Consider the following 13,433-nt stretch of genomic DNA (forward strand, 5'->3'; position numbering starts at 1 on the left):
TATATATATATATATATATATATATATATATATCACACATACACATACACACACACTCATATATATTATGCATATATATCATCATGCATATATATACATATATATATATACATGCAAATATAGGAATGCATGCACACACATATATGAATATATGTATGATATATATATATTTATATGTATATAAAAAGCTATAATGCATATCTGATATAGACTACAGCCGTGAGTTGTAGTTTATTTAATTTTATTTTATTTTAAATCATGTTTCTTGCAAACAGCAGCAACATTGATTTTAGATTCTCATTGAGCCACTCACAGGTTCACTACATTATCACTGGGTAGAGGGATAAGTGAGTGTCTATGTAAATCAGACAAAATTAATACCACTAGGTATTTTTGTTTGCAAGCATTGGTTTATAGGCAATCCTTTCACTGACATGTATGTACAAGTATACATATTTACATACACATGCATATATGTATACATACACATATATGTCTATACATATATGTATATCTGTGTGTGTGTGTGTGTGTGTGTGTGTATGTGTATGTGTGTATATATCTTTATATATGCACAAGCATTCACTTAAAACACTGACACAAATTAGAAGATGATATTTATAGCCTATGCCCAGACATGCGTATGCACATGTATATATTTAGCACATAGAATCATACCAATGTGCATACATACACATATATGTTGTACTCACACACACACACAAGCATTGAAGTAAGATATATAACACCACATTTACATCCATGCATACATACACACATATACATATATATGCGTGTATATGTTTGCATGTGTATGTGTTTATATATATATATATATATATATATATATATATATATATATATTTATATGAAACAATCAATACACAAGCAAATAGCCTGGCTCAATATATACTGACAAGCTCATACATATATGCATATTCATACATATATCATCGTCCGAGACATAGGTCCACTGACACAAGTGTATATGGGCAGTGCCAATGAAAATATACCAAATAAGAGTAGTTCAGCTGCAGTCTATGGATCATTTATGCTGTAACTTTAGTGCCAAAACTATTTCTGGATCTGTGTTAATGGATATGGATGTCGAAGTGAGATATAGTTATTTTCAGTAAGAAATCATTTCATAGATGTTTCGTAGCCAAGAAAATGATGGCAATTTAATCAATTTGATATTTGCAAAGCACAAAAAAAAAGAAAAAAAAGAAAAGCCAGAAGTCTGAAATAGCAATTTTCTTGGTTTCTGGCCGTTGCTATTCTAATTTTAATCATTACCATGATTGTTGTCATTAGTCATCATCATCATTGTTTAAGCCATCATTACTGTCATCATCACCACCATCAGGATTCTCATTGTTCATGCTGTCGTCGTCATCGTCATCATCATCATCGTTGTCGTCATTGTCGTTTCACCATCACCACCACAACCATCATCATCATCATTAATACCTTCATCACCATTGTTGTTATCTTTATTCCTGGTCATCCTCCCCATCATCATCATCATCTTTATCAACATTATCTTTATCGACATCATCATCATCATCATCATCATCTTCGTCATTGTCATTATTGCCATCATGCTCATTGCAGGTGAAGCTAGGCCTAGTTCAGTTGACTCTCGAGATGGTCATGGTGTATTTACCTCCCTTGTTAACATATATATACATTTGCACTCTTCCTTCAGCATTAAGAGTATTTTAACTCATATTTCTAACAATGTTGGTGCTTTGGCATCCTTTTTGTATTTTTCCTTTATAGTATCACATTGCACCTAGCTGTGTATATTAATTCATATATATATATATATATATATATATATATATATAATACAAAAAATATATATGCATGTATACACACATATATGTATATACTTTCATCTACATGTGTATATAGATGCATATCAGGGTACAGGACGTTAGAACAATGAACTACAGACAACGGAACGAACACATAGGAAGACAGAAAGCCACTTGGAATTATTCATCAGCTGCCTCTATTCTAACTCGACGTTTCGAATATGTATAAACATACATACACACACATATATACATACATGCATATATTTATGTGTGTGTGTGTGTGTGTGTGTGTATGTGTGTATGCTTGTTTGTATGTATGTTGCGTATCTGTGTGAATGTATATATGTGTGTCTTACTACATTTGTGTTTAAACTGATGTCAGCTTGGCAGTGTTTACGTTTGTTTTTGTCTCACAACATTGTAATCTGTGATACAAAGATTAGGGATATACAACATCTTACTTGAAAAACAGAGGATGGTATCAGAAGGGGTATCTGGCTGTAGCATACTGCCTTAAGAATCTTCATCCAATCCCCAAAAAAGGGATGATGATGATGATGATAATGATAATGATCATGATGACTGTGATGATGGGCATAATGATCATGATATTAAGGAGAATGTGTATGATGACAATGTTGATAATGATGATGACAATGATCATGATGCTCTATTTTAGAGAGAAATATTTCCTTAACATAATACTAATTTTTTTTTGTTTTCTCTTTTCTTTCTTTATTTCCAGGTGAATATATACATTTTTTATCAGCAGAATAAACAAATTTTTTCTTCTTTTTTTGTTTGGTTTGTTTTTGTTTGGTTTGTTTTCCAACATTACCAGCAGAGAACCTGAGAATGTAAAATTATTCCCTGAATGGTTAGCACATTTTATCTTATGTATGTTAATCAAGAAATCAAAAGCAGAGGAATGGAACAGTGGTAGCATTATTTCAAGGCCCATGTTAGTCAGTCTAGTGAGTTATACGCAGAACAACTCTGTCTTACTGAACAATGAACAGCATTAAAAACCTACACTAGCATAAGTAATTTGGTAGGAAAAGTTTCCACAATAACAACATGTCTGGCTACAAATAATGAAAGCCTAGACAGAAACTCTGTCTGTGTCTCTGTCTTTCTTTCTTTCCCTCTCTTGTTTCATTTTGTTAAAAGCAACAATGAAATCTTCCCTTTAACAAAATGTCTGCATCACAGTCGTAATAATTGAATGAGTTTTAATAATTAGAATAATTAGCTTAACGTGATTATAAGACTAATCTATCACACAACCAGTATACTAAGTTTAAATGTAAATTGGTTGCATAGGTGCTATTTTGGATTCCATGATAAATAGTCGGGTTGTTGTTGTTGTAGTTATTCAGCCTCAGGCCAGTTGTGATTGAAGAGACTAACGATCAAAGACAATCCAGGCTTGACCACCAGCTGACAGACAAAGTCTAATATCTACTAAATAAAAATAAGAATGACCCTGCACCTGACAAGCTTCTACTCTGTTTCCATCAACGAAATTTCACTCTCAAGATTCTGATTGACTCAAGGTGGTGGTACAAGATATCTTGGAGGGCAATTTTAGTCCTGACTAAATTATTAAATTTCTGAAGAAAGAGCATGGTTTGAGGGGATTTTTCTGCTAAATTTAGAGGTTTGAGAAGCCACAATAGATGTTATTTTGTTACCTCATGATAACCTGGTTGTTTTAAAAAATTTCAAAGGTCTTTCCTGAGCTGGGTTCATAAGGCTAGTTTCTTCTGATTCTGTAGCATATAAATTCCCCCATTGGACAGAATGCTGGTCCATTGCAGAATTACTTTTTTTTGCCAGCTGAGTGAAGTGGAGTAACATAAAATGAAGTGTTTTGCTCAAAAACGCAATACATCACCTGGTCCAGTGATCAAAACCACAATCTTATAATCACAAATGCAACACCTGTCCATTAAGTCACACCTGAATATTAAGCAACACCTGTCCATGGTTGGTTGTTTTTTAGCCTGCAATTAATTCATTCTGGGTTCAAATCATGCTGGATTAGTAAAATATAAATCAACATACTCAGACACTTAATCAAAGCATTGCTGACTATTTGCTTTAGTAATGTATTTGTAGAAGTGACTTGGCCAAGTGGATAAGATACTGGGCTGCCATGTTATGAAACTGGTGTTCAAATCTATTCCTAGCATTTCATGGATAATTTTCAAGTTTCAGTCATTAGTTTGCATCATGCTTGGATATATTTTTATTGTTTGATCAAAAGGAGTAGAGTAGAAGCCCCCAAGCCTTTACCGAACCTGCAAGATTACAAAGAGAAGAAAACGTTTTCATATGACTGTAGACCTGACTTGAGTGCTTACAATAGAGTTAGTTCTACTGAAAGTATCTAATACCAAGTGGTGGTATTAAACTAAGTAATAGAATAAGTCCGCCACCCCAAAATAGGAATGACTCCGCTGACAAATTTCAACATAGTTTCCATCTGCTAAACTTCACTAACAGTCTTCTGGTAGACCTAGTGTCATACTAGAAGAAATTTGCCAAAAGTACTCTTAGTGAGATCAAAATTAAAATTTCTATTAATCACAGAAATCTTGACTTCAGAGTTGGGTCAAGATTTCTGGGTTTGTTTAGTTATATGAGCCTCAATTCATTTACCTATAGACTTAATTGAGCATTTTGCCTACAGTAGTTTTTTCTTTCATCTAATTAACAAAAAGAACTAATTACATATATATGTGACATATTTGGTCACCTACTATCTCAAACAGTGAGTTCTCAACTATTTTTTTACCTACAAACTCCTTTGATTCCTATTTTACTCAGGTGGACTCTCATAGTCATTTGGTGTTTAAAAAATCCTCTTATATTTCCATAATTAAATATTATCAATGACTGTATCCAAAAATTGTTAAGATATTTTGTGTATTGTAGAAGTATAACCAGTTTATTGTACATAAATTTTTACAACAAAATCTTATATGGATCCCACAAGGGTCATCTTAACCCTGGTTAAGAACAACTGATCTAAAACAAAATGCACAACCCACTATAGCGATTTTTACTTTAAATAGATGAATTACAAAAGATTCTTGATGCTGAGCAGCCAATTTTAGTTTTTGCTGCTGATTCTGAACTATAAATGCTACCATTTTTGCATAGCATATAAGACATGCATTTTTTTCTCCAAAAATGCTCTCAAAAATTAAACTCCATGCCCTTCATGTAAAATTGGACCTATATTACATACTTTAATGCACAAGAAAGTATTTTTCCTGAATGTATGCACAGCTGAATTTTGAAGTGCGTCTAATATGCCTGTGTATCTCATATGCCATCAAATACAGTATTTTCACCACTTTATGTTGTAGTGTGTTATAATTGTGTGATGAAAATAAAAGAATTGAATTGAAACGCTATAATTTTGCCAGATTACAACAATCCAACAATAACAATGACTAAAATAAAGTAGTAACCATAGCAACAGTGACAACAGCAACAACAACAGAAAGATGAAACGCAGAATCTGTAAAGGAATGGCCATAGGAACAAGATTTAATAAAAGCTAGCAAAGCCAAAAGAAATAATTGCTAAGGAAGAAATGCCACAAGCTAAAAATAGCAAAAGTAACAAACCACAGAGAGAGAGAGCTCTACATGGTCACCTAATCTGCTAGATATAACAACTAAACTCCTTCACAGTACATCATACACACCACCTACTTGATAAAAAAAATAGGATCACATTGCATAATGTAGTCCCTGATATAAAAATATAGGGTGGTTGCAGCTGAAGTCACATCATTCTTAAGTCTGCTCCTTGAGGATTGGCCTGGGGCCAAGCAACACAACAAAAGTAGCAGCTACAGGAAGAACAATAATGAAAGCAATAGGAGTCTCTTACACGAAGGCACACTAATAACAACAGCAATGTCAGCATTCTAAACTCAACAGATCTTAATCCTAGCATTGTTGTCTTTACTAATATTTTCATATCACTAATGATAAATTTACTCCTTGACAGAAAGGTAACCATTTAACCATTTTGATATCAGCCCATCTGAAATTTCCTTCCTTCCTTCCTTCCTTCCTTTAATCCTTCATTCCTTCGTTCTTTGTTTCCTTCCTTCAATCCTTCATTCCTTCCCTCCCACTCTTCCTCCTTCCCCCCTTCCTCCTCCCTTCCTTTCTTCCTCCCTCCCCTCCTTCCTGCCTTCTTTTGTCTATTTCTTTTCTCTTTCCTGTCTGTATATGTGTGTGTTTTATATATTGTAGTGGGTATAATATAACAGTGAACCTCTACAGAGTCACTCAATGTGCTAGAAATAGTAAACAAATCTCCTTCAAATTGCATTGTACCATCTAAGAAAAGAAAAGTTGAATAATGCAGCTCTAGGTACCCTACTCCGGGAATAAGAGTGATCTTAAGTAGGCTCAAACAGGGCAAGCTTGGAGATGAATAACAAAGTTAAAAACACTCAGAATCTGTACTAAATTTCTCAAAAACCTTGATGCTATAGAAAATTAATTGAAACATATATAAAACCTTATACTCATTTAAGATATAGTCCTGAAAGAGTTAGATAAGGAAATGTCCAACCCAACTTCTTTCCTATTTTATCCCATAGAAGATCTGCAACAATTACTTAGTTCTTACAATAACACTATTAAAATAATTTCGAAATACAGGCCTTATTTGTGTTACAGAAGCATTGCATTCCTGAAAATCCTTGCTGTAGCATGGAATACTGTAGCATGAAACCTATTTTCTCATCCGCTTCCTTGTTATGTAACAAGAAAATCAATTAGAAAATAGGTTTTTGATATGAAATTCTATGTTATGGCAAGATTCTTCAAGCAAGTAATGGTTCTGTAATACGGGGTATGCTTGTAAGTAAATATAGTTTTTGGTGAGCAATCATAAGCTTTATTGCTATTTGCAAACTGTTTATGAAGACATACCTTTTAATTCTTCATAGTGCCCTATTTCCCTTTCTGCCCAGTTATGTTCTCTATCATTAGCATGGCAAGATCTTGGTTTTTCTCCACAGAGTTCAACCACCTTAACAGCCTTTTCATCAATCTGAGAATTCTTTGGGTTTCTTAGAAGACTTCGCTACAAGATAAATATATTGAAAGGGATAATTGAGTTAATTTAGAATGTTCTAGATATATAGACATGAATTTGGTTTTTAAAACAAAAGTTATTTGCACATAAAGTTTTTTGCTAAACTCGCAGATTCTCAACAGTTTTACTGCTTTCACAAAGATTCTTTTTCAAATCTTGTGCTCACAAGCATGCGTGTGTGTGTGTGTGTGTGTGTGTGTGTGTGTGTGTGTGTGTGCGTGTGCACGTGTACACACACACATGTTATATGCAACAAAAGCAGTATTAGATCAAAATAACCATTCATGTATCATACTAAATGTAAATACATTTTGCTAGGCAAAATTTAGAGCAGAATTCATCTGGAAATATAATGGACATGCTGTGATTAAAAACATAATATATATATATCAGAGGGGCAAAATCCCTCCAAGCAAAAGCAGGTGAAAGCACAAGATGCATTTCTGCCTCATTGGATGTTTTCAATATTGTGTACTCACAGTCAGTATGCCTAGACAAAATCCATCACCATCGATGTAAAAGAGAACAATGAATAGACTATCACTGATGTTTCAAGTAGCTGCTTGGCTGAACAAAAATTTGTCATATGCAATGGAAGTAATATTAGACTAAAATAACCATTTATATATAATACTTAATATAAATACATTGTCATAAGCAAAATTTATTGTTGTATTTGTCCAAAGATAATCTCTTATGGACATGCTGTGTTTAAAAATCGATATGTATTTCCCAAAATGGTGAAATACAAAATAAATTATAGTCAAATTATGATGTAACACATATGTTATCTTCTGCCAATTGCTTACTTTCCAGACAACATTTTGTTTGTGCCATCAGATATACACCAGTGTATAATGATGGCTTCTTCAATAGAAAGTTGTAAAAGGTTTATAAGCAAGTGAGTCTGTATATACAAACTGCATAAAATAGTTGATATTGGATGGAAAACCACTCACCAAAGACAAAAAACAGAAATATGCATTACATGCTTAATTGCAGTTTACAAACATAAATTGCTCCAAGAGTGTTCAAAGTGGGACAGTTAATAATGTGTAACTGTAACTAAATGAGTTATAATATATAGAAGTATTCTGTCATGCAAAACAAGTTAAGAAGAAGGCTCAGTAAATTGAAAAATACAAAGTTTGGAGCTGTTAATTAGTTAGAAGACAGATTCTCAACAATGTCTCGTTGCATAGAAATAAAATAACTATCGACAATACCCAGTCTCCACACATGTTATTTCTGTCAATTTGCATATGTGAATATGTATGTATGGATGTATTTTTTAATCTTATACTAGTTTCAGTCATAAGATTGTGGTTATGCTAAGGCAATGCTTTGAATGGTTTTAGTTGAGCAAATCAATCCCAGAACTTAAGCATTTTTTTTTTAATTCTGGAACTTATTCTATCAGCCACTTTCTCTAAACTGCAAATTTATGGGACAGTAAACAAACCAACACTGGGTGTCAAGTCTTGGTGGGGGAAACAAACACAGACACACAAATATATACATGCATACACTCATACATACACACACATACTTACACACTCATATATATGTATATATGTTGGGCTTCCATATAGTTTCTGTCCACCAAATACACTACAAGGCATTGTGGTTACAGTAGAAGATACTTGCCCAAGGTGCCACACAGAGGTCCCTGTGGTTGCAAAGCAAGCTTCTTAATCATACACCCATGCCTGTATGTACACATGAATGATTGCATGCGTGTATGTATTCATGTATGGTTCTATGTATGTATCTCTGTTTTCTTATTTGTATTTCCTGCCCTCCTCAAGGGTTTTTGACTATGCCATTGCTCTTTTTTTATATTTTTCATTTAATACTGGTTTCAAATTTTGGCAAAAGGCCAGCGATTTTGGGGCAGTTGGGTAAGTTGATTACATTGACTCCTGTGCTTAACTGGTACTTATTTCACCAACCCCAAAAGGATGAAAGGTAAAGTTGACCTAGGAAGAATTTGAACTCAGAATGTAAAGATGTATAAAATGCCACTGAGCATTTTACCTGGCATGCTAATGATTCTCCCAGCTCACCACCTTCTATTTTGCATTTAATGTTATCATTAATTGAAATAAATATTTTATTCTCTGTTCTTACTCCGAGTAAGATTTCACAGTTCATCTGTCAATATATATTTACTGTATGTCCCAAGCAGACGTACACCCTCACCTCCTCAGTTTCATTTCTTTCTGCCAGTATTTGGCCTTGTGCTATGCATCCAGACCATATGTATTTTGTTTCCATAGGGTTTATTTTGAGGCCTACTGCTGAAATCTGGGGGAGCAAGCTTTCTAAGTATGATTTGCATATGATCTGAGGTTTCTGTGATCAGTATTATGTCATTTGCAACTTGTACGTGCATTAGTAACTCATCATTAATGCTGATCCCACATTTTCAGTCATATGTCTGATGACTATTTTGGATTACACAGTAAAGAGTTTTGGAGAGATGTTATCAAGATACAGCTAGACAAGACTCTGCATGCCAATCTTTCCAATAGCAGTTCCACACCTACACCTTTATGCAAATGAAACATGGGCTATTATGAAGAAAGAAGAAAAGCTACTAACTACAACATGGAGGCTCATAGAAAGAACCATGCTAGGAATATCACAGTGGTAGCATATCTAAAATGAGGTATTTTAATAATGAAGGTAATTGTATGAGAATCAAGATGTCGCAGCTAAATAGATCAGTGGCTCTCAATATTTTTACCTTCCTGAAGGGCAGAGGACTGGCAGAATTGCAGAATGGTGGACAAAGTGTTTGGTTCTATTTAGTTACTACCATTTAGTTTCTGAGTCCAATCTCAACAAAATCAACTTTGCCTTTTATGCTTCTGAGGTTAATAAAATAAAATACCATCGTATAGTATTGTGGTGGGAGAGGGAGTTGATGTAATTAATCATATCCTCTCCTCTACCAAATTTGAAGCCCTGTTCTTATTTGAGAAATCAAATTTCTGACTTCTCGGTGAACAGAAGATTAGATAAAAATTTCCTAGCACGCTTGACATAGAAAATTAAAAACAAAAACAAAAAAAAAAAACATCAAAAACTACGTATCAAAGTTTAAACTTTATAAAAGCATAAAAGCCATTGTTTACCTTGTTTCCTTAATCCTACAAGGGAGAGCTGAAAAGTTCTTGGCTTTAAGGGTTTGGTGAAAGGCCTCGTAGGAGGCCCAAACTTCAAAGTTCTTTGACAGAGCTTAGAAAAACTGAAGGACGACTGGTGCAATAAGTGTGGGAATCTGAGATGGGAATATGTTCAATAAAATCATAATTAACTGACCCTCCTGTGTTTCCTTTTACCCGAAGCCATAAACTTTTCAGCATCCTCGTTGTGTAAAACAAAATAATGAATAACATGCTTTCCAAGATGCTTCATTATAAACACAAATTTTCTTAAGCTGTTGATTATATTTTTAAAACACTGCAATCACCTCAACATTCCTTGTCCCATGGTGCAGCACTGCACCACAGCACACTAAAAACCACTAAGAAAGCAACTAGATCATATTATTTGAAAGTTGTGCAAGAAAAAGCAAGCTGAGAATGCAGAAAAAATAAAGTAACTACAGAATGACAGAGAATTTAGGAAGAGAATTATATTTAAGTGCAATCATATTTTATTAGCAACCTCATTATATCACATAACATATAACCATTTTCCTCTATTTTATCTAATTTAAATGTCTATCATTCATTTCCAAGTCATAAAAAATTTTATACAAGATTTTCTTAATAGAGATTCCAGGCTAGAATGGCAAACATGGTATTGAATGCATTTATATTAGGGAAATATTTCATTTCATTTAATAAATGTTCTAATGGATTACTTTATACATTTCTAATGGATCTGTAATATCATCTGTAATGGATCTGTAATACACCTGTAATGCATTTGTAATATAGCTTAATTTGTCTATTATCCACCAATGTTGTCTAGTTTGTGCCAATGTCATGATCAGCAATTTTGCATTTTGTAGGAAAAAAGTGGGGCTCTTTACTTTTGGTTATTTTTTTTTTCTCCCCAAGTGATGGAAACCACATAATTACACATACACACACACACACACATACATACACACAAAAATTTACACAAATGCATATATAAATATACATATTCATATGCATACATTATATATGTTGTATGTGTGTGTATGTGTGTGTGTGTGTTCATTAATATATATATATCCTAAAACATATTTCACTATTTGAACTATTTACATTATCATTATTTGCTGGCATATAACACCCCCCCCCACACACACACACATGCACACATATGAATGTATGTATATGTTTATATATGTTTCTTCATTGCCTGAATGTATTTTCAATTTCATAGAAAATATTTTACATTAAAGTATCTAGAATTACATGTACACACACACACACACACACACACACACACACACACACACACACACACACACACACACACACACACACACACACACACACACACACACACACACACACACATATATGCGAGCTTATATTTTTAAAAACATGCCTATGTTCCAGTTTTAACTTATTTTTGCATGATTTTGCATATTTCCTTATTAGTCCTTTTGTTCGGAATAATATATTTCCGAGGTATATTTAGGTTCCATGCATCACTGCTCAACTATATTTGATATAATGTGTTGTAATGACTCACACATATACACATGCTTATATCCATACATGCATTAATATGTATGTGGATACATATGGCTTAGTGGTTAGGGTGTTGCATGCATGATCATAAGATTATGGTTTCAATTCCTGGACCAGGCAATGTATTGTATTCTTAAACAAAACAGTTCATTTCATGTTGCTCCAGCCCATTCAGCTGGCAAATATGAGTAATCCTGTGATGGACTGGTGCCCCACCTAGGTAGTAAACATATATATATATATATATATATGCCATAGAATCCAAGAAAATTGCTAAATGAGCTTTTGGCTCAGGAAGAGCCTTGATCTGAGATAGAATGTGTATTAGATTTTCTCAAATTTGATGGACATGTAGCAGTATACAAGCCAACACAAGAAATCTCTAGTGTGACTTTTTTATCAATGTACCCGAAGAGACCCAAAATGATGGGTCGAAACATGTATTGTAAATGATAAAGTCTAATACACATTCCATCTATTTTATTTATACTATTACCCCAACTGCCATTGCAAGTTCCTGGAGTAAATCTACAGGTAATAACAGGTAACCAAAACTGTGCCAGTGCTTTAGTCATCATCTTTTTATACATTTTGTATAATTTTTCCATTATATACATATACATACACACACACACACACACACACACATATTACAAATTATAGATTAAATAGAGAAATACAATTGACAATCTAACAATTTCTTACATTATAGTATACTATAGAATACAAGATAATATTTTTGTGTGTATATGTATATGTAGATGCATGTTCATGTATTTATTCATATATGTGTGTATGTATGTGTAAGTATATGTAAACACAGACACAGACACACACACACACACACATACACACACATATATTTATATATTTGTGCCTTTGCACATGTTTATATCATAATGGAGAAATAAAGTAATGAATGTATCAATAAATATACCTAAATGTATAATTTGATGACTTAACGAAATTACAATATAATACTTAACGAAATTACATTGAGGCCAGATTATTTATTTATTTATTTATCATCATTAATGATGGACAAGTTCCTTATTCTAACTGAAATTTATTGCTTGAGGAAAAATAAGATTTTATTTTTATACTGAATCCCTTGTAAGTTTCTTGTACTGAGACTAAAGGTTTGTTATTTTAAATTTTTGAATTGCATAATAATGTGGACATAGGAGAAAATACTTTTTAGTGGATTAATTCATATTTCGTATCAAGGTCTAGTGAAGATATTTGTATTGACTGTGGGATGTGTCATTATATTCATAGTTAAATATTTATTATAGATCTTAAGTAAACTATCTTCATTATACTAAATGATTATACATTTATAAATAAACTGATTTAATTTATAAATTAATGATAATAATAAAAATAATCATAATTATTATTATAGTAATAATGATAATAATAATAATAATAATAATGATAATAATAATAATAATAATAATACTAAATGGATAATTTTATATAATGCCATATTGTGATGAAGAACATTTATTTCCAAGTACGTATTTCCAGCTTTTTTTTTTATATATATGTCCTACTTAACTCAATATTTTCAGCTTCTCATTGATTACCCTTGATAGTCTGGTGGCTTTCCCTGCTTTCATGACATTATTGCCCATTTGTAGCACATAGCTTGCAACTACTATATCTAGTTCCTCTGTTGGGGTAGTTTCTCTCCCATGCTTTGTGGGGTTGCATTATTAGTCAATATATTGTAATATATATATATATATATATATATATATATATATATATATAT

The 13,433-nt window shown here is 32.8% G+C and overlaps 1 protein-coding gene across 2 annotated transcripts in view; it reads right to left on the bottom strand.

The window, feature by feature from the left end:
* Window positions 1-13,433, bottom strand: part of LOC128246972 (protocadherin-18-like) — a 142,676-nt gene that overhangs the window by 11,595 nt on the left and 117,648 nt on the right. The window contains exon 4 of one of the 2 annotated variants that reach the window (XM_014924153.2): window positions 6,791-6,944. The exons of the other annotated variant lie outside the window; for it this stretch is intronic. Within the exon in view, the coding sequence (XP_014779639.1) occupies window positions 6,791-6,944 (154 nt within the window). The remainder of the gene's footprint in view (window positions 1-6,790; window positions 6,945-13,433) is intronic. 2 annotated transcript variants of the gene reach the window in all.

The sequence above is a fragment of the Octopus bimaculoides genome, chromosome 14 (assembly GCF_001194135.2).
Source record: "Octopus bimaculoides isolate UCB-OBI-ISO-001 chromosome 14, ASM119413v2, whole genome shotgun sequence".
NCBI lineage: Eukaryota > Metazoa > Mollusca > Cephalopoda > Octopoda > Octopodidae > Octopus > Octopus bimaculoides.